Source organism: Berghia stephanieae, chromosome 6, assembly GCF_034508935.2.
Source record: "Berghia stephanieae isolate SIO BIC M18660-M18661 chromosome 6, UCSD_Bste_1.3, whole genome shotgun sequence".
Classification (NCBI taxonomy): domain Eukaryota; kingdom Metazoa; phylum Mollusca; class Gastropoda; order Nudibranchia; family Aeolidiidae; genus Berghia; species Berghia stephanieae.
This window is the reverse complement of record NC_088365.1, coordinates 35,201,964-35,225,101: the sequence shown is the minus strand read 5'-3', so window position 1 is coordinate 35,225,101 and position 23,138 is coordinate 35,201,964. Positions and strand designations below refer to the sequence as shown.

At 36.0% G+C, this 23,138-nt stretch overlaps 2 protein-coding genes across 2 annotated transcripts in view; one reads left to right on the top strand and one right to left on the bottom strand.

Annotated features, from left to right (window-relative positions):
- Positions 1-8,270, bottom strand: part of LOC144974944 (large ribosomal subunit protein mL46-like) — a 21,161-nt gene extending 12,891 nt beyond the window's left edge. The window contains exons 1-2 of the mRNA XM_078918482.1: positions 8,076-8,270; positions 2,648-2,855 (exon numbers count right to left, since the gene is read on the bottom strand). Of these exons, the coding sequence (XP_078774608.1) occupies positions 2,648-2,855; positions 8,076-8,130 (263 nt within the window). The 5' untranslated portion in view covers positions 8,131-8,270. The remainder of the gene's footprint in view (positions 1-2,647; positions 2,856-8,075) is intronic.
- Positions 8,271-8,333: 63 nt separating this feature from the next.
- Positions 8,334-22,944, top strand: LOC144974943 (uncharacterized). The gene is made up of 4 exons (XM_078918481.1): positions 8,334-8,402; positions 14,907-15,042; positions 15,952-16,089; positions 18,704-22,944. The coding sequence occupies exons 2-4, from the start codon at positions 14,935-14,937 to the stop codon at positions 22,250-22,252; spliced, it is 3,795 nt and encodes a 1,264-aa protein (XP_078774607.1). The 5' UTR covers positions 8,334-8,402; positions 14,907-14,934; the 3' UTR covers positions 22,253-22,944.
- The last annotated feature ends 194 nt before the right edge of the window (positions 22,945-23,138 follow it).

Here is a 23,138-nt window from a genome sequence, read left to right as displayed (position 1 = left end):
GTTTTATTTATCACTTACCTAGAAAATACTTTAAAAGATGTGTGTAAATCTGTATCTTCAGCCCAATTACGTTTTGAAAACGACCTCCCCATGGAAATTGTATATGCAGACGACATTTACTTTATTGGCCTCAAACAAGTCAGTGTAAAAGACATCTAAAAAGGTTTATAAGTACACCAACTGTACATTACTACTGACAAAACAGATGTAACATTACTGTCCAGGAAGAAAGGTGGATGGAGAGCCACGTAAAAAGTAGGATCATTATTAGGAGACATGGAAAACGTAGAAAGAAGAAAAAGGTTGCACTAAATAAAAATAAAAATAACCACTGAAATCAAATTATACATAACCCTAGTAAAATCCATGCTTATATATAACCGTGGAACATCGGCACTGACTGAAACCGAAGAGCAAAGATTAGACAGATTCCATAGAAAACAACTGAAAAGAGTCCTGAATATATGATACCCCACAAACAATAAAACACTGTATGAAAAATGCAATGAAAGACCCTTATCCACTCAAATCCTGGAGGCAAGATGGCAGCTTTTTGGGCATATACTCAGAAGAGATGAAAATATACCAGTACCAGCTAATAAAGCCATGAAAACTTTTTTCACCCCAGATGGGCACAAGAAATATAAAGGCAGACCACCCAAATCAATTCACATTGTCCTGAATAGAGACCTAAAAAGCCTTCAAAAGAACAAAGAATTAAAATCAAAGGAAGACCTTATGAAATTAGCATCCACAGCAAAAGACTGTGAACTGAGGAAGGAATCGACACAGATGATAAGAGAGGCAGCTGAGGCATCCTGATCGGATGATTAGGAAGCGAAAGGCCTTAAGTCAGTAAGTCAGTCATAATTTTTTTTGGGTGACTTTCCAGCTAAGTGTTGATTTTATCAATTTATCCATGTTTTATTTCAAAATTGATTTGTCTCTTGACATATATTGTTAAACAAAAGGCAAGTGATCGAATTCAGACACAATCTAAACTCATGGTGGCCATGTTACTGCTATGATAAAAGGATTGTTTTCGTCCATCTTTTTTGGAAAATTGTACTTAAAAATGTATATAATTTGGAGCTTTGGACATTGAAAAATAAAAAACAGTCTTCAGAAAGTCACTTTGTTTTCAAATTTCTTTCTATCTTTAACCCTCTAGTGTTCAGATTATTTTTGGGGGAGTAGATAATGAGTTCCCTATATGGCCATGTCAATCATGTAGACATCCTTTGATGATATACGCCTACCTTTTGATGTTTGCAGTCACATTTTCATTTTCTACGGTCACTCATGGCTAAACTCCGCCCAGAAGTGATTTCATAGGTCTGTCCATCACCAAATTTCAAACTTTTGTTCTCGTGAGTTCTTAAGTTTTTTGATTGAAGAACGATTGGCTATTGAGAATCTTGACCCTTCAACGATTGGTCGTTCTGACAGCTCACGTGTCAACAGCTGTCAACAATGAATTGAATCATCGTTGAAACACTGGAAGACGCTCATCACATAGTTGCGTCACAATCACCACGTTGTTGAATATATTATCCAGGCACAGTTGATAGGTAAAAAAACCAAATTATGTTCTAGTTACATTTGAAACAAAGTAAAGAATGATATAAAAATCAAGAAAATCGGCCGATATATAAAAAAGTTGCTAAAAAAATCTAAAATAAACAAAATCAAATTTATTCGTAAAACAGTTGGGTTTCAACCGATTTTTCTGAAATAAGGATCAATGCTCTTCTTTTTTCAAGTTGATTTCAACAATGTGACTTTCACGTTCCTCAGAATTATATTTTTTACTTTTAGATTTTAGATTTTAGGCCTACTCAGAAAGGTGTTATATCCCTTGCGTAACAATAGCGTAATACATCGACGATGGGAAGCGTCTTTGTTTCGGCCAGCCGGTTAGATAGCCTGTGATTGGTCAAAGACTTTGAGACGCTTGATTCACAATTCTACACGAACGGACGGTGGCGGTAGATCAAAGAGGTGTAACAAATTTATTTACCAACTATTTTTCTTAGTGGTAAAACTTCAAAGTAATAATTTCGCATCAGAAAAAATAACTCTGAAGTTCCTATCTCTTTATCACAATAAAATTGATACCATGAATGACAAAATCGCCCCACAAATAAGGGAGTTATAAATTATTCATTATATTTTTTTAATTTTACAAAAATTGTTATCAAAGTCATTTTTCATCACCAAAGTCGTAATTTTTTCCTGATTTTTACCAAACAAAGTGCAATGTCAATGATTTTCACCCGCAAATAAAATAGGACCCAAATCTAAATTTCTACAACATATTTTATTTTCTGTCGGCAAATTTATAAAAATCAAAGCTGAAAACATCCTGCGGCAGTGACAGGTCTGTCATTTCCTTCACAACGATTGGATTTTACTTACTGAGGCCAGTCTTGACTACCCCGCCCATGAATATTATGCCGTTGTCGGTTTTAATCTTAAAGAGTTAAGACAAATCGATTTATAGAGATTCAAGTAGTCCCATTTCTAGTGAAACAGTCATAAAAAAGCAGCATTTATTTCTTGCCACACAATACAATATAATAATGAATAAATGTTAAAAAAAATTTTGTTTTTGATTCGCTCAAAAATAAAAACGAATTTTACTTACGCTTCTTTTTCTTTTCTAACTTCGTGGTCACTTTTAAAACTATTTTCTAGTTCAATATTGCTCAATAGTTGTGAAAATTTGTCTTCAGTAGGGGATTTCTTGGCTGTGATTACAGGTAATCGCTCCACACACACAGCACTGTAGAGGATGTTTTTTTTCTGTACTGTTCCAAATGAAGACAGCTGTCTTAATTGAAAAATGTTCTCACCTGAGAAGAGACAAAAAATTAATTAAAAAGAGAAAGGGGAAAAAAAAAAAAGAGAGAGAGAGAGAGAAAGAGAGAGAGAGAGAGAGAGAGAGAGAGAGAGAGAGAGAGAGAGAGAGAGAGAGAGAGAGAGAGAGAGAGAAAGAGAGGACTTCATATTGATATACTATAAATTCTCAAAATTAGAGAGCATTTCATTCATGAAATATAACAGTTTAAATAATACACCAATGACTAATTAAGCATTCTTATACTTCCATACAACATTTAACTTACATGCAGCTAAAAAAATAATCAATTTAAATTAAATTTATTTGCCTTTTAGAGACGTAAATGTTTCAATTTGACTTTACCTTAGGTGACATTGCATTTATCAACCCTATTCATTAGAGTCAAGAAAAAAGAAGAAAAAGTCTTATGAAACAGTGCCAGACAAAGCAGAGAGAAAAATACCCCCCAAAAAACAAAAAAACATCCCAAAATCTCTGCCTGCCTTGACTAGGTATTGACCCTCAGACCTCCTTATTACCGGTTTGATGTGCTACCATTACATCCCAGAGGTTACCCAATAGTTGACACAATTTAATGCCTATGTTCCTCACAAAGGTAGGCATTTCTGCTATGAACCCTTTGTGTATCACAAATAACAAACATTGAACAAAAGAAGACGAGGTCCATTTTTTTGGGGAAAAATATCAAAGTAAAAAATAAGGGAGGCTTTTGTTCGTCCAATCGGAGATGGATGTTAAATTAGGAAGTCACCCCTGGTGTAAAGCAGCAGTGTCTTTGTAAAATAATGCTATTAACTGCCTTGTCCTTTGTGTTGTAGGCATTTTGTACACCAGGAAAAATAAAATATTGTAAAGCACTTAGATATCACGAATCAAAGTGATACTAGGCTAAGAGATGCTGTGGACTGTAAAAAGTAATAAACAAAAATGAATATAACAGCTTAAAAAAAGAACAAAATACCAAACACAGAACGTTTCAGGCTCAAACCCTTCTTCAGCCAACAACAAAAAACAATATAATTCCTCATATTTTTCATTTTTATCACCTAAGTCCATTATATTATAAATTAAAAAATTGGACCTCACCATAGTAATGGTTGTAGGCCCTCATTGTCAATGTAAACAGTTTTTTCTTTTTTCTAAACACCCCATTCCTTGCACTCACACAATCACCCATTACTATGCATTCTCTATTTTATAGCTTCCTTAATATGACCTTTTATTGACATTTTTCTGTTTCAGATGAATCGGTTTAGAACCTGCAGCTGCTCCTGATGATTCTTCAACTGAATGGGTGTGGAACCTTAGCAATTTCCCAACCCAGCCGAATTTCACTGGGGAAAATTGTGTAAACGTACCAGAGGGACTGCAAAGGACAAAGGATATTCTGAAAGTGCTGAAAAAGGAGACAAATAATTACGCCTCAGAGACTAAAGAAGATGCTGCTCCCTATTCAATTTACAAACTGTGGAAACCTGTTACCCTGAATGACATTCGAAGATTTTTTGTCATCCTGATCAACATGTGCCTTATTCACAAAGGTACCATCGCAGAATACTGGTTGACACTGAAGATCCTCCAAACCATGCTTGCATCCACCATTCTGTCCAGGGATAGATTTAGGCAAATTTTATCCTTTTTCTACATCAGCGATAACATACCGTCTGGGCAACCTGGCCACAACCCTCTTGCCAAACTTCAGCCAATCATTGATATATTCTGGATCACATTCTGCAGCTTCTAAACGCCTCAGCGGAAAGTATCAATTGACGAAGCTATCTGTCCCTTTCGAGGCAGACTCCGACTAAAGGTCTACATGAAGGATAAACCTCACAAATTGGGAGTCAAATTTTATGAGGTTTGCAAATCATCAAGCGTCTATTTCAAAATTTACTGTGGCAACCCGACATTTAGTAACCAGCCAGTAGAGGTTTGCATGCATCTGATGCAGCCATCCTTGACAAAGGGCATGTCCTCTACACTGATAACTATTATTAGTGCCCTGAATTAGCAGACAAGTTAGTGGATAGGAGCACAATGTGTGTAGATACTATCAGGTCAAATCAGGTTGGCATGCCGAAACATCTCATTCAGACCAATTTGGAATGAGGACACTCTGACAACTGACATCGAGGACAGCTTGTTGCTCTAAAATGGATGGACAAAAAAAACCTGTGCACCTCCTCACAACCATCCATAACCCTACAGCAAACATCACAGTCGCCACAGCCTCATCTGTCAAGGAAAAGCCAGCAGCGGTACAGGACTATGTTCTGAATATGTGCGATGTAGACAAAAGTGACCAGCTTCTTGCATACTCCCCTCTATGTCGCAAAACTGTCAAATGGAAAAAAGTTTACTCCCACCTTTTCACCCTTACAATCATCCAAAGCCAAATTCTCTACAACAATTGTGCTGCCAATGCGAGACTTCCTCCTCCAACTTGACACCGAAATGGCTGCGGACTATCAGAAAAAGAGGGGTGAAATCAACATCACCTAGCTGCCGGGAACCAAATCCATACACCAGCATCTTCCCCGTTTACTGAACAACACTATATCAGCTGCATCCCTCCAATGCTGTAGAAGCAGCACCCATCCCGTAAATGCAATGTATGCTCTGCTGCGTAACGGTACTACAATGGAGACTAGCAGTCAACAATAAAAAGGAAGGAAAGCATGTGGAAAGCATTTGTGTGGTACCGTGCTTCCAAAAGTGGCATTCAAAGGATTTTACTGCATGACTTTCTGTCCATTTTGCGGTAAGACCCCTATTTCATCTTTCTGATTTTTTACTTTTTGATCATTTTTGTGACACTTTTCAAAACGCTCTCACTCTCATTCCTTTGATTTTAAACGTATATTTTTGTCTATCCACAACAGTTTACAAATACTATTACTATTGATTGTGAAACACAAGAAAATTTAAGGAGATTTAAGGAAAACTTTTTTTAAAAATGAATTTTTAAAATTGGGTTAAAAAGCCCAGGGCTCAGGCTCAGGCATTTGTTGACCGCTGTGATTATCCCCAGACACCTGTCTGGGGATAATAAAAATTCGTTATCCCCAGACACCTGTCTGGGGATAACGAATTTTCATTATCCCCCAGACGCATATTTGAAACTCCGCTCTTTTAAACAATTATCCACATTCCAGATATGGAATGTTTCCAGATGCACATAGAAATAAGGAAATTTAATAAAATATCTATAAAAACATAAAATTAACCAACATTAAAATCAGTTATTACTACATATACACAATATGCGTCGACTTCGAAGTGGGTGTCATGGCCGAATGGTTTAGTCGTCTGCCCTGGAAGTTTGACCAGAATCGACGTTGTGGGTTCGATTCCTGGTAACGTCACTTTTTTTTTTTTTTTTTTTTTTAAATTCCGTCTTCTTTTTACAGAACGTTGAAAGGGATAAATGTCCCATCCATCCTCCCCCCACCTCTTTTTTTAAATTTTTTATTAAACTCTCTCTCTCTCTCTCTCTCTCTCTCTCTCTCTTGGTTTTTTTCTAGTTTCTAGCAAATATATTCGTCCCCACTCCGATCTCAAATAGTGTCTAAAAAGAATAAATAATTAAAAAGCAAACAAACAGAAATATTCAGAGAGCGACCAAATGGTCAGATAAAGGAGAAAAAAAAACAATAATTGTTTTAAAAATAAAAACAATTTAAGAAGTTCATGCTCAGAAACGGACCATTTACATAAAGGTTTAGCAAACAAAAAACTCTAAGGTTTAGGTCAAAATATAAAAAAAATAAAAAGAGAGATTTCCCTCGGAGCAGGGAATAGTGTTAACAATAATAATAATAATAATAATAATAATAATAATAATGATAATAATAGTATGATAATAAGAGTATTAATAATAAAAATAATATTATTATTGATAATAATATAATAATGATTATGATGGTAATAGTAATATTTAATAATAATAACAATTATTACAAGTATTATTATTATTATTAATATTGTTGTTATTATTATTATTATTATTATTATTATTATTATTATTATTATTATTATTATTATTATTAATATTATCATTTGACCAAAACAAAGAAAACAATAATAGATCTAGAGCAAATTAAATAATGAAATAATATTATCGGAGAAATAAAAAATTCAACTGATTTTAAAAAACTCTTGCTCGGAACTCGGAACAAAAGTGAAAACAATGAAAATCAATTGGGAAGAAAGAAAGAAAAAGTAAAAAAAAAAAAATAAATAGATAAAAAAATAAAATAAAAAAAGTGTGTGTGTGTGGGGTGGGGGGGGGGGGGGGGGGGGGCGGTCGCGACTGGTTCGAATCTGTTCAGCTAAAAGGAGTAAAATGAAAGGTGGCCTAACCCACTGAGCTGTCTATCCACACAGCTATCGGAATATCTTAAATTCATATATGAGCTAAACATATTTCCACCATACTTCCTTGTTTTGGTAGTTATTTTCATCTCTGATTTGAATAAAAATATGTTGTTGGATCTAGTTTTGTGGACGTGTGATACTAAATTGTATTGTCTTGTGCGAAAAAGACAGGAAAATAACAGGTGTCGGTTTTGGGCTTTGAGGCGAACAACACCATGGCCTAGGAATTCGTCCGCGAAATAAAAAATAATTCCCGGTCATCCCCAAAATCGTGGCCAGAATGAGCAAATTATAGAAACAAGAGATGATCAATAAAGTTAACAGGTAGGTAGGTAGTGAAATTTTAAATGGTTGGTGGACTATGAATATGAACAGATTTGATGATTAACAACTTTCTTCCTGGTTGAAAATAAAAAGTCGAATTGCCAGTTTGACGTTTTCAGATCAAAGTAACAAAAGAAATTTCATTGATCCATTTGCTTAAAAATAATTTTTTTAAAAGAGCTGGATTTGACATTTGATCACTATTTACTTTCATCTTGTGTTAAATATCACTTGATATATTAACTGTTTTGGGACACAACCACTAGTATTTTTTCCAGAATATTTGGTATTTTTCACGCCTAGTTTGGCATTTTGCATAAAATATTTCTGCCCACTTGCTACATTACATGCGTCTGGGGATAACTAATTTTTGATAACCAATTTTCATTATCCCCAGACAGGCGTCTGGGAATAATGACAGCCTTTGTTGACCGCTCAGTCAGTCCCAGGGCTGAAAGTGAAAGTTGAAAGTAAATTAAAGAGTTAAAGTTTAATAATAAACTTGACATACCACGCAATGCAACTTTAAGACATTTCAATACTTCTGTTATGCCTCTTTTCGACATCTCAGTGACTTGCTTCGCAAATAACACAAGGACAAGACAATTCAACTTAAAATTGGCCTAGTATCGCCAATGGATGAAATTGAAAGTCACTTTTCTTTGATTTGTTGCATAAAAAGTGAAAGCGAAAGTTCGGGCTGCAATTTCGATGTCAAGAGTTAACCTTTCTTATCAAAAATAAAAAACATAGACGTTCATTTTTGCCTGACATTATACTGAAACGAATAAACGACAAATTTACAAATTTACAAACAAGATTCTTAAGTCAAATTAAGGTGAACAGTGGAGTTGTTTCAAAATATTAGACTTTGAAGAATGAAGCGACTATCTCTCAGACTTAGACTTAGAAGGACTGATGTCCATTTTATAGTCTGCCGCACTTACTCTGCACTAACTCTGCAATGTTCATTTTCGTCCCTTTTACTTTTAAAATGTCGAGTTTGTTGTTATGTTATTTATTGGCTTGACAACAAGCCAAGTCAAGAAGGCGAAGGGTAACAAATAATGGCGGTGACATTAAGTCTCAGTCTAGAATCTAGCCTAGAGAAAAGTCTGAAAATGCCATCCCCTCAGCCTCAAACCAATTCGATTTGAGCATCCTGCACTGTTAAAAAAGAGTATTGATAACCACGGATCTGTCTTCCATCCCATCCTCTCTATCTCTAAACTGTCACGGTCACGGACTGATGTTGATGCACAAAAAATGTTTTACGTCAATTTTTCCTTATTTTGACGATGCGCAGTATATTTTCCTTTAAAACAAAGGAAATCCTACTTTTATCTTTAATCTATTGGGCATTATTTATACTTTGCAGGGATTTGCCACTTCGTTCTTCTGTGTTTTTTGCTGAATCCGAAAATAACAGTAATTTTTGTATTTTAACTCGTCTGTCTTTGAATTTGTGAAAAGACTTATAAAAATTTTCGGGAGACCCTCCAAAAGCTCCTACATCCCCAGTATTCTTGTTTTTTATAATGTTCTAGTAGGGGGTTTGGGAGGGGGGAAACTTTAAAAAAGAAAAAAAAGTCGCCACCCTCCCAAACCCCCTACTAGAACATGAGTTTGGTGATGAGTTGAAGTGTGAGTCGAGAAACTTGGCATTGCATGATTATGTCCATCGCTGGCAGTCTCATCAGTACAGGTTGCTATGCAAGTCATTGCCATCTGGTTGGGCAGTTCTCACACTGGATTTTGCGGAAAATTACCTGTGTTGTAATCAAGATCAGCCACAGTCTGCCTATTATGGGTATTCGCAAGTCACAGTGCACCCTGTGTCTTGTATTATAATTGTCAATGTGGTGAGAGAGTCACATCTAATGTTGTTTTTCTTTCAGACGACCTTTGCCACTCTGCCAATATGGTAGATGCGATAGTAAGAAAGCTCTTTTCCACCCACCTCCCTCCACACATTCATCACATGGTCATTTTCAGTGACGGCTGCTCATCACAATATAAGTCAAAGCTTCCTTTCTTCTTCTTTTTTCATCTCAGTCGCGAGTCTCTGCTGACTGTTGAACGATGCTACTTTGGGTCTCGTCATGGAAAGAATCCATGTGATGCCTTAGGTGGTGTTGTGAAGCGGGCAGCAAGTCGTGCGGTACTTGCCAGAACAGTTGTCATACAGAATGCATCTGATATGTTAGAATTTTGCAGGCGTAATCTCTCCATAAGTTCAACATTGGATTCTGAGTGTTCTCATTTATTTCGGTGTTTCGAGATGGTGCAAAGTGAGGATCTTCCTGTCATTTCTTCCTGTTCCTTGGAAACTGTTCCTGGTACTAGAGCCATTCATAGTGTCAGGCCAGTCAAAGATGGTTTGCTTGCTCGAAATCTGTCTTGCTTTTGCCCTGCGTGTGTTTCCGATTGTTACAATGCTTGTCCCCATATTGAGTTTGTTGGATCTTGGCGTCCTATGAAATTTACCAATATGTGGTTGAGTCTCAGACCTGGCTCGGCTCCACTTGATAATTCAGTCAATTTTCATGCAGACTCTGCCCCAGTCAATTTTCATGTAGTCTCTGTCCCAGTTGATGATAATGTAGTCTCTGCCCCAGTTGATGATAACGTATTCTGTGTCCCAGTTGATGATAATGTAGTCTCTGTGCCAGTTGATGATAATGCAGTCTCTGCCCCAGTTGATGATAATGCAGTCTCTGGCCCAGTTGATGATAATGTAGTCTCTGTCCCAGTTGATGATAAAGCAGTGGATTTGTCACCCATTTCTATCAATGAACCCTTGTTGGTTGAAGAGTCTCGAGAACAATTTTTTCACCGCTTCTCTCTCCAAATGTCAAATTGTCAGTCATACAATAATCTTGTAGCTTGTGTCGATTCATTTTCGGGGTTAATTTCACAATTTGCGCTTCCTTTACAGTTAGCTTACCCTAGCATTCTTGATTGTCAAGGCTCTGTTGATAAGGCTGCCCTGGCATTGGTACCTAAGGGTTTGACGTGTCTTTATCCTTTGATGGTTGGAGCGGATGGCAATTGTGTACCCAGATCTATTAGTGTGTGGGCGTTTGGATCCGAGGATTGCCACCTGGAGGTTAGGTGTAGGATTGTTTCTGAACTGGTTCTCAATTCCACTGTCTATCTCACTCTCCCTTCTGAGGAGTTGGCAACCCTTTCTCTGCTATCTGGTTTCCATTGTGAGGATCTCTATATGACCTATCAGGCAGAAGTTTTAGATGTCAGTAGACCATCTTCTTTCATGGGCATGTGGCAGCTCATGGCTGCATGTAATGCATTTGGATCTCCTATCATGTCTGTGTACCCTACATTGGGCCCTGCTAGTTTTTCTTTTTTTAATAGGACCCTACAACCGGCTGTTCGCGACACAAGGATTGTATTGCTTTATTGTGGTGCTCTTCTAGGGACATGCTGTTGATAAGGCTGCCCTGGCATTGGTACCTAAGGGTTTGACGTGTCTTTATCCTTTGATGGTTGGAGCGGATGGCAATTGTGTACCCAGATCTATTAGTGTGTGGGCGTTTGGATCCGAGGATTGCCACCTGGAGGTTAGGTGTAGGATTGTTTCTGAACTGGTTCTCAATTCCACTGTCTATCTCACTCTCCCTTCTGAGGAGTTGGCAACCCTTTCTCTGCTATCTGGTTTCCATTGTGAGGATCTCTATATGACCTATCAGGCAGAAGTTTTAGATGTCAGTAGACCATCTTCTTTCATGGGCATGTGGCAGCTCATGGCTGCATGTAATGCATTTGGATCTCCTATCATGTCTGTGTACCCTACATTGGGCCCTGCTAGTATTTCCTCTTTTTTTAATAGGACCCTACAACCGGCTGTTCCGCGACACAAGGATTGTATTGCTTTATTGTGGTGCTCTTCTAGGGACATGCGGGATGAGCATTGGGTAGCGAATCATGTTGCTCCTCTTCTACATCTAACGACCCCTTGTGCAATTGAATTTCAGTCAATTTAGCTTCCTATTACAGTAGTGTTCACCAAAATTATTTTCCATGGGTGACTGAAACTGCTACGCGTGGGTGAGGTTCCTGACCTCCCATAGTGGGCAGAGAGCTAATTACTGTTCCTTCTATCCTCCTTTATCTTTTTTTAACTTGCTTTCTGTCTTTGTCTTGGAATGAGATTCTGCACTATATTATGTGGGGAGCTGTGCTTAACGTCAGGATGAGACATTTAGGTGATTTCAAACTAAGTACGGTACTTTGATTTGCTGTTGGAATCGACCTGTTTCCTATTTGTACCAATTCCCTTTTGTCTTAACTTTTCTTGGGTGCTTTAATTGTAATTCTGGAACTTTTTACTATCCCATTTCTTCCTTTTTGCCGGTGCTGATATGATGTGTCGCAAGCGCTGTGAAGCCCTTATAAAACAAAACAAATTTCTAGTTAGTTTTACGAGATGCTGATCTGTATTGTATTGTTTTCTTTTACATGTTATATCTATCATGAATTGTAAACGTTTGAGTGTTTCCCTCTTCTTATACTTATTGGGGACTTGCGCTTGTTTGTTATGGATGCAAGATATGAAGTGAGTAGAAAAGTGCCAGAAGACAATAGAGAATAAAAAATTTTTTCGCGGCGGTGGTGGGGTTTGAACCTGCGACCTTATTGGTACGACAACTCCGCCTGGCAGGTGAGAGCGTGGCTCTACCGTGTGAGCTATCCACGAACACAAAAAATATTCGTTTCAAACTCAAAGTCATTTCTAGATCCCTCTCTCACCCACTTCTTGAGACCGCCGATTCGTTCACCACCATCGCGAAGTAATTTTGACCAGCAGTTAAGCTTAATAGCCAATATTCTCATCACAAACATATAACATAGAAACGATTGAGACATTGAGTATGCTCCGGTGTATGGGGTGAATTTTTAATTCAGAAAAGTGAGTGGAGCAGGCACTTATGTTGGTAACAAGATATGAAGTGAGTAGAAAAGTGCCAGAAGACAATAGAGAATAAAAAATTTTTTCGCGGCGGTGGTGGGGTTTGAACCTGCGACCTTATTGGTACGACAACTCCGCCTGGCAGGTGAGAGCGTGGCTCTACCGTGTGAGCTATCCACGAACACAAAAAATATTCGTTTCAAACTCAAAGTCATTTCTAGATCCCTCTCTCACCCACTTCTTGAGACCGCCGATTCGTTCACCACCATCGCGAAGTAATTTTGACCAGCAGTTAAGCTTAATAGCCAATATTCTCATCACAAACATATAACATAGAAACGATTGAGACATTGAGTATGCTCCGGTGTATGGGGTGAATTTTTAATTCAGAAAAGTGAGTGGAGCAGGCACTTATGTTGGTAACAAGATATGAAGTGAGTAGAAAAGTGCCAGAAGACAATAGAGAATAAAAAATTTTTTGTTATGGATGAGACTTTTGGGTATTTCAAACTAAGAACACTGACAGTGTGCTCTTGGAATCTAGCTACATCTTTTCCCTGTTTGAACGCTTCCCTTTTGTCTTACTTTTTCTTGTGTGCTTTCAGTTGTAAATCTATATTTTTTTACCGTTATGTTGCCTTTCATATTATTGGCGTTGAGATGACCTAAATGTGTCTCAAGCGCTGTAAAACCCTTAAAAACAAAGTGGCACATGGCTCAGTTTGTGTCATCATAATTATGTCATACAAGTAATTATTCCTTTGTTTATTTTGTTTTGACTCTATTTAATGGATGTTTTTTGTGTTCTAGATGCCATCATGAAAGTGTTTTTGTATAATGGTCATATTTGGCTTATTTTGTTCCTTATATTTTTGATAAGTCTTTTTGGATGATTTCCATATTCTTGTACGCCATGATGACACAATGACTTTCGTATAATTGATAGTTATTTTTCTTTCTTTAACCATTCATATTATTTTTCATGTTATTTCATCAAATAAATTTGAAAACAGCATCATTTCAAAGTGTTTTATTTGTGTTTTGGTGCTTTTTGTGTCACATTTCCTCTGTCATGCACGTCGTACAAGACATGTGTGCTAAGCATGTTTCTACGCCTGTAGCTGGGTGACCCTTGCTTCACTTATCTTCTGTTATATATTTATATAAACTGTGGGTCTCATTTTACATTTTGGTGGAATTTCACAGCTTTGGGTGCATTTTGAAAAATTGACCTATTTGTGACATTCATGGGACCACCTTTTGAGAATGAGTCATATATAGATCGAAAGTTATCTTTAGTGTTAAGTGGCTAATATGGCACGAATGGCACATCACTCTAGTGGTTTCTAGATTGTGGTATGTATATCTATGATTTTAGCAAAGAGCTTTTTTGTTATATTTTAAAAATGACAAAAATTTAAATGAAAGACCTACTTGTTTTTAAAAAAAAGAATACAGTTGTCTCCTGTTCTAAGCACAATCCTCAGGAATCAAGCAGAGCGTGCTTATAAGCAGACTCCATATTTTAAGAAGTATCTGTTAAATGCTCTCATATTACAGTAAAACATAACTTTTTCCTCTGAGTTTCCACTGGGTTACATCGTTGGAACTGTCATTGGCTCAAGGAAAACTTTCCTTTTCTTTAATTCAATTTTTTTTTTTTTTTTAGCTTTACGACATATAACTACATTACATGCAGCTGTGGGTAAACAAGTCAATATGGCAGCAGGAACCATGCCGCTGTCCTAATTCCCAATTCTGATATGAAAAATAATTGTCCTTTTTCCTTCAGGAAAAAGCTGATGCTGAGATGAGCTGAGAAAATTGTTTGCAGTAAACTCAATGAGATGAGCATCCAGGAATTACATATCCCACCCCCTTTTTTTTTTAAATTAGAGTTTTGCTCTCGAAAAAGTTCTTTAAAATCTTATAAGTGCTATTTAGATTGTAGAAAATCCTGATGCACCCAAAGCAGTTGCCCTTTTTTTTTGGGATGGGAGGGTAATGGGTTTGGGTGGTTTAATTCCTTGCAGGGAAAGTATCTTTGAGTGAATTGAACAACTCTAGTTCTCAGTCAAAGTAATGGCCCCAGTGCTCAAATCCACATTTCTTGTACTTAAACTCAATATCCTTTGTTGAACACAACCAAAGCATGCCACAACTTGGCTTGATTCAATTGAAATTGCCATAAGCTTTGAGTCAAAATTTTAGCTCTAACGGTTATATTTTTGTGGCTTTGCTCATTATTTTGGCTTTGAATGAACGTTCTAGGGGTAGAATGGAGAAGTTGAAGATAGAGCTGAATGAAAGTGCTGTTTTATCCTTGTCCAGAACATGATGAAATACTATTCATGACTTCATCACAACCATTTTCTTCACCTTTATTATCTTTTACTATTTGTTTTGTAACAGTGAATTGATTCAAACACTGAATCATTCAATGATGGCTGGGACAGAGATTGGTCCGAATGACATCATCATCCACCTTGTTAATCCCTATAAATGTATGGATTGTGGAATAGAGTTTTTCCACAGAAACAGCTACTTGGTAAGGGTTATTTTCTATTATCCCATTGGTTTTCTTACTGCTATTTATAATTAATTTCTATCTGCACTTAGTATGTGCTGTGTTTATCTCACAAAACAATTTTTCAATGTATAGGATGTAAGAACAGATTATCCAAGATGTAAAAGGGGAACTTTTTAGGCGCTTTCATATCCATGAAGACCTTTACAAATAAAATCAAAGAAGTGATTCTGCTCACAAGAATTGCCCAATTATAGTTAATTAAATATTGATTGGAGAAAACACCTGTTCTTCAGCAACAGTGATAGACTTGAATATTCCAAACTAACTCGACATTCATACCTGCCTACCAGATCGTCCGTAATTGTTACGGAAATTAGGTAACAATTTTGGACATACAGAAATGGAAGAAATATTACGGATTTTGATTTCACAACAATTTGGTCGTAGTATTAGAGAGAAAAAAATAATAATTTTTTTCTTTTAAGTTCCCGCAGTTATCAAAGAAAGAAAAAAAATGTTCCCTTAAAGTTATAAAGGCTACTGCTCAGTTCACGCCCATGATAGCTTAGTCAATTGCCAGCTCGTAACGGTGGAGGTCAACAACATTTATTTTACGTATAGAAGGTTGTAGATACGCAGTATTTTTTTTTTCTTTGTTGTTGTTGTTGTTGTTAATTGGTGGAGTATTACTAAAATTGTACCATTTATTACTGATGAATTTTGTGTTGGCTACTGATTTTGAAATGTTCAAGTAGACAGGTATGGACATTCCTTTCAATTTCACTTTATCTAGACTAGGTTCATAATTATTCCACTCATTAAACATGATTAGCGCTTCCTATCAAACAAATAATTTAAGAAATGAAATATATTAAAAATAATAAATGATCTTAAATGCTATGAAATGCCCTTAATCATATTTTTCAGCAACATCTGTCAGACCACATGGACAAGCTAAAATCACTGCACCCTTGTTATCAAATAGTGTGTGGTATCAATCTGGCGGCTCAACAACCCAATTCTATCACTGTGACCAAAGATATTTTACAGATTAATGAAAATCAGGTTTGGAACATTTTAATTAATATGTTTGGTCAAAAGTTGCTTGATTAATAATCTGGAAGTCGCGTCATTTTTTTTGCTGTGAGTTTTTATCATGACTATGATCATGTTCGTAAACTTGTGAGAGAACAATTTGATCGAGTTAAATAAATAAAGTACTCCTATTGATTTCTTTCACTGTGCTCATTGTGTTTCGCAAAATGCTTCATTAATTTCCAATGCATTAATGCTATTTAATGCAGAAAAAGCCATTTATTTGTTGTCGGAGCCATTTTTGTTCTAAGACTTACAATATCCATCCTTGCCTTTGATTGTGTAAACATTCTCACTTGGATTAGGTAATGTGTGTGAATTGCTATACCCAAGGATACAATACTATGGTTACAGTTTGCAATTACCATTGTCATCAATCCAGTCACTGACTACATTCAATATACCTGATTTAGTCATTGACGCCATAGTATTGCCTTTTTGTTCCTTAAGTTTTAATGCATGTTATTAATAATAATCACATATTGATAATCCTTGTTCTTACAGACCTGCCATGCACTATGAATACTTTTATTTCTCTGAATGTTGCGTGTTCATTGTCCCATTTCGCATATGTCTTCCCCTAAATTAAGTATACGACATGAAATGGCAAATGCTGGCTGGGTTAGAAAGTAACATTAAAATAAAAAGAAATTGTCCAAGCAATTATATCCACTCCCACAACCAAGCAAACAAAGTTCTTTGCACACACACACACACACACACACACACACACACACACACACACATGCCCACACCTGCTCCTTACCCCAGTTCTCTAAAACTGTACACATCACTGCACATCTCACACAATAGCAAAAGTCTTGTATGATTGTTAAAAAGTTCAAATGCTTAAAATATTCGCTTTTCACTTTTAAAAGAAATTAATATATCCATCCCCTTCAGTAAAGCATAAATTATTTTTTTAAAATAAAAAAGTAGGCTTTCAGAGCCATTAAGCCCATGGAGCCAGAGTTTATCCTGGTTCTATAGCATGAAACGGACAATAGCAATTGCCTGTCATCTGCATTTTTTGCCAAATTGGGACCTAAAATTTGCCAAATTTGCCAAGAAATTTGCCAAAAAGACCAAAATTTGCCAAGGAGAACTAAGCGTTTCAGTAAAAATTAACACGCGATACAGAAAAAAAAATATATAAAAGACAATTTATTACATTTAAGGAGGCTACATTTATTAATTTAATTTTAAAGGATCATTATCCGTAGAGAGTAGCTTCCCTTGGTTTGGGCCCAGGCAAAGCTGCAACATTTCTCAAGTTTTGCACTTTTTTTTTCGTTATTTTGTTTTCACTTCTTTTTTTTTCCCAAAATTTGCCACGCGATTTGCCAATTTTCCCAAAATTTGCCACGATTTGGCAATTTGGGGAAATTTGCCAAAATTTGTGGATCGCCCTGATATTTGCGGCCGCAAAAAATGCAGATGACAGAATTGCTTGCTCTCCTTTGGACAGGGTGGACTGGGGTCAGAAAAAAATCTCAACTGCACCCTTGATTGATCTCACTCGCTTTGTGTGTGAAGTGAGTGCTCTACCAACTGAGCTTCTGGGACCCCTGCATAAAAAGTTAACCCTCACCTTATATCAGTGACTGTGAATGCGTCAAGACCACCTCAACAGAAGACGGGTTTTAGGCTGTTGGTGGCTTATTGCTGGTATCCATCATAAAATGTGTTGTACTCAAGAGGCCAACTGTCTAAATTAATAAAGCTGGCCATTATAATTTCATAAATACTTTCATAGTCAAAGTCCTGTCCCATGGAATTTCTTATTTTATAGATTCCCCATTTCACAAATTCTAAGTCAGTTTTGTTTTTGTTTGTTTGTTTGTTTTTTTCTGGGCATAGACAAATAATTTTCTCTGTATGTAAATTGAAAGTATTACAAGGATCATATCCAGTATAGCTTAAAAAAGATTTAACTAGTCTAAACATCCTGTACTTTGCTTCAACAGATTTGGACTGTAAAAATTTGTTGACTTTTTAAACATGATTAACTTTATTAATTGTCAATAGAAACAATGAGTCGGATTAAACAAAAATTGTGTGAATGTGTTTGACAATGCTTTTTGTCGATGGGAACTATTTTCATGTGTCATGTTTATCTCATTTTTGTAGGGTATAATAGTTTAAGAGTTTTGTAATCAAAAGCTACTCTTTCATAATATGCTTTTTTACATCATCGCAGCAATCACATTGACAATGTCAAACCTTCTAAAATAGTTGTTACTGATTTTATGGGTAGCTTTTGATGAACTAAGCTGAATTAAAGCAATTTGAATTCTTGTGCTCCATCCTTCTTCCATTTACAAAATAAGGTTTTGAAGTGGTGTCTGGCAATTTTGTAAAGCGCTTTGAGCACATTTAGTGGATATTGCTCTATATAAAGCTCAATTTATTTATTTATTATAATTTATAATTTTATTGAACTGAAATATGAAATGGATAAAATGTATTTAAAAAAAAAAAAATCCTCCTTTTTTATGTAATTGTTTAGTTTCATCTCTACCTTATTAGAAGAGAGAGTTTTTAATGCCCTTATTTAACTCATTATTTTGATTATCAATCTCAGGTATTTGAGTTGCAAGATTCGTCCATCGATTACACTCAACTTCCTCCTCTAAAAGTTTTGGAACAAGCAGGAATTCTTCGGCTCCCAGTATCAGAAAATTCTAATCCAGTCTCTCATCCAAAAATGCAAAAAAATGCATCAGCATTGAACTTTTGTTTACCTTCATCCCACTCATTGCTACACCAGGGTATACCAACAAGAAATATTGTCATTCAAGGACAGGATGGCACAAATTCTAATGGTAACGTTGGGATTCTGGGACAGGGTGCAGCAGAAAAACAATCTTCTGAAGGAAATATTAACTTGAATGATATACAAGATTTGCAACACAGTGGCGCAGCCGCTGATGAATTGCAGGCTCTTGTACAACAAACTGTACTTGAAAACAATAGCATCAAAAATGAATTGAATAATTCAACTATGGGCACTGTCTCTAACAGTACCCAGGTACAGAGGGAAAATGAAAAAAGTGGTCAATTTGCAGTTATTCCTTCAATTAGCATTACAAAAAGACCAGAATCTTGGGCTAATGTTGAAACTCACCATAAGCAACAGCAGCAGCAACTACATCAGTACCAACAGACATTACCAGGAATGAAGCATGTCATGGTGTTTAAAGAGATGCCTGAGCCTATCTCTCAACCAAATGACAGGCAAGTGAAGTGTAAGATTTGCTTGAATAGATTTGCCAGTAAGAATGTGTTATCAAGACATCAGGTCATCCATTCAGGGGAGAAACCACATTCGTGTTTCAAGTGCTTTAAACAGTTCAATAACATCAGTTCTCTATCAAAACATAGCAAAATTCATAAACGTTCTCATCAATGCCCTGTGTGTTTGAAAATGTTTTTACGAAGGAGGCAGATGGAATTGCACTTAGGACAACACAAAAAGAAACGTTATATACAGTTTGGACATAAATATCATGAGGTTCATGTAGCGACATCGAGAAACAATGCAGGCCAGATTGTTCATGAATTCAGTTTGTCTTTTCTTTTAAAGAAGAGGAATTTAAATGGTGAATCTGACAAAAATACACAACAACAAATTGATGTTTTTACAGAGAATGGAACTCAGACAGAAAACGCAAAAGCCTCCACAATTTCTGCTCCTTGTGATAAAAATATGATCTTCAGTGAAAAAATTATGATTCCTCATGAGACAGCAGTACAATCACCAGAAAACAATATGTATCATGCTCCAAGTTTTTGTATATCAGAAAGTGTTTGTGCAGCAGAATGTAAACAAAATGATAACTCAGGCCCACACAAAGTTATTTATCAATGTGGTCATTGTAAAAAATATATCAACACAAGACCAACATTATCAAGACATTTAATGCTACACACAAATGAAAGACCATTCAGATGTGAACAGTGCAGCAAGCAGTTTCGCCATAAAAGTGACCTTGTTCATCATTACAAGACTCATTCTAAGCCTGTCAAATGTCTAACATGTGGATCTGCATTTTCTAAAGAATTGTACCTTCAAAATCATCTTCAAAGAGGATGCCCATTCTTAGAGTCTGATAATGATAAATTCATTGTTTTGCCGAATCTTAAATATCAATGCAATTCTTGTAGTAAAGTTTTGAAATCAAAAGCAAACGTAGTAAGGCATTTAAGAGTACATGCTTTCAACAATGATGAATCAGACTGTAAAAAAGTTTCAAAAAATATAAACAATGGAAATGGTCATTCTGAAGACTGCAATATAAAAACTGGTGAGACCAAATCTGATAACCCTGATGACTATATAAAAGGTTTAGAAAATTCAGTTGGATTTCTTTGTTCACTTTGTGGAGAAGAATTTCGGTTTAAAAGTTATATAATAATTCATGTGAGAATGCATTTAGGTCAACGTCCTTTTAAATGCAAAGAGTGTGGTAAGAAATTTCATGGAAGGTACATGTTGAGAAAACACCAGCAAAACCACACCAGACCATACAAGTGTCCCAAATGTGGCAAAGGTTTTAATCGGAGGTATCTCATGGCACATCATTTCAATAAAAGCCATAGCGAAGAGGCAGAGGACAAATTGAAAGACATGACATTTATACCAGAGGACAAATTGTTACAATGTGATATATGCGGAAAAACTATGAAATCATACCAGAAAAGTTTAATGCAATATCACATTCGGCTTCACAAAGATGTACGACCACACCAATGCAAGGTCTGTTGTAAGACATTCATCAGTGATATTGCATTAAAGAAACATTCACTGAATCATAGCAAACCTTATGTGTGCCAGGTCTGTAATAAAGGATTTTCTCGCCGCTATTTAATGCTCGATCACTTTCAAAGAAACTGTAAACACAAGATAAAGAATCAAGAGGTAAAACTTGTTGAAAAAACTGATTTACTTCATGATTCAGGGTCCAATCAGATCATCATATTGAAAGCAGAAGAAGAAGAAGAATCTGATCATAATATATGCTCTGGACCGAGCGGATATCAAGCAGAATTTGTAACTGAACTAGATGAGGCAAAGGGTACAGAGGTTTTCAAATGTATTCCATGTGACAAGACATTCACTATTCATGATGCTTTAACAAGGCATATCAAAACATTCATGAAATCAACACCTTGCAAGTATTGCAAAATTGAATTTGAAGATAAACATTTGACCCTTGCTCATCAACGTTCTTGTTTGGGAGGCAATGTCAGCATGAAAGTTAAGACAGTTAACAGTTCTGGTACAACATTTCAATCTGTAGGAGAAACACAAGAAAAAGTTTTTAAAACAATGAAGGAAATGAACTCAAAGATTGAGATACTTACTAAAAAACCGCCCATAAAGTCAAATGAAAATAATTTAATTGATTTATATCCAAATCAAAATGATGGAAGAATGAAAGAGATATTTTCATCTTTAGATTCGGATAATGTCAACTCATCTGTTTCAACAGCCCGCAGAGACCAACAACTTAGCAGTTATATTGATATTACCAAAAGTACTATATCTATCCTGAAAGAGGACCAAAAGTCAACGTACCAGTGTCCAAATTGTTCTAAATCTTTTAGCACGCCACGTGGGTTGAAAATCCATGCTGCATCTCATGTTAGATTATATAAATGTGACAAATGTGGTCAGGACTTCACTCAAGTAGCCAAATTCAGGCATCACCTTGAATCTCATATTGACTCAGAAGAAAAAGAAACCTGCGGTGTTGTTGATGGTGAACATGCTTTTATTTCTAACGAAAGCAATTCATCTAACAATAATGACCCTCTGTGTGATAAAATTGAATTTCGCAATGAGATTTCAGAATCGTCTACAAATAGAAATCAATCAGCAGGAGAGAAGGATGAAACGCCAATAATCTTTGAGCTTAAGAGCCATGAAAACAATAAAAGAAAAGGTTCTAACAATAATGATTCTGTTGAAAAAAATAGTAAAATGACTGTGGACATTGAGCAGGTCAGAGTGCGTTTGATGCAGACAGGTACTAGAGGAAGACCATTTAGTTGTAGTATGTGTAGAAAGAGGTTTACTGAAGAATCAAGTTTACAGCAGCACATATCTATTAAACATAGAGATAAATGATTAGTGAGGCTTTGGTTTTAAGAAAATATTATGCTAGTGGTATATAATCTTTATTTTTATCCATGACTTACTTCGAAAAAAAGATTAACTTCATATGTAAATGCATGTTCAATCTCTAAGTGTAATCTCTGTAAGTGTCATGATTTCATTCTCCTGGACTGAAACATATCTGTGTTTGATGGTAGTTACAGGTAAATAGAAATCTGAGTTTAAGTATTGTTTATATCATGTTTGTTCACTACAAGAGCTGTTCTCAAGTTTTTGAGCAAACTTTTAAAGTAATAAGTCTCAATTGATTAAAAGTATTTCATGTAGGATTGCATTGAGATATCGATTGGATACCCGTTAAGTAGAGACTTGTAAAATCAGTGGTCTCTCTCTAGTTAATGTTTGTAGTTAGTTTTATTTTGTTGCATTCTATATTCTGGGCACGGTTCTTATTTTAGTAACCAACAGTTGGGGCCAAGAAAACTAGCTACCACCAAGAACGTGCAATGTCTATATGATACGTTGTCCTCATTATCACTCACTCAAAGCACTTTGCCTGACTGCACGTGAAGGCGCGGAGAGGCAAACCTGACCCATCCACTCTGACACTATTATCCTTAGTAACGAAACCACTACTTTCAGCTGACTAAAGAAACATCTAAATCAAAATAATGGCAAATACCAAAATGGTTTAAAGACACAAATCTAATAAATATAATGAAGTACTAGTTAACCTATATATCCATAACATTGAATCACATTAAGATTCACACAAAAACACACAATAGAGGTTTAAAAATATAAACAGTACTACTTCCACCGATGACTGAGAATTTAGGTATGGGTGAAGAAAATGATATCTGAATCTCTACAATTTCTTTTCAATAAAAGCTATATA

Coding starts and splice junctions, on each gene's coding strand:
- LOC144974943 (XM_078918481.1), top strand. CDS start 14,935: ATGATGGCTGGGACAGAGATTGGTCCGAATGACATCATCATCCACCTT. Junction 15,043..15,951: donor TCCACAGAAACAGCTACTTG/GTAAGGGTTATT, acceptor CATATTTTTCAG/CAACATCTGTCAGACCACAT. Junction 16,090..18,703: donor TACAGATTAATGAAAATCAG/GTTTGGAACATT, acceptor TATCAATCTCAG/GTATTTGAGTTGCAAGATTC.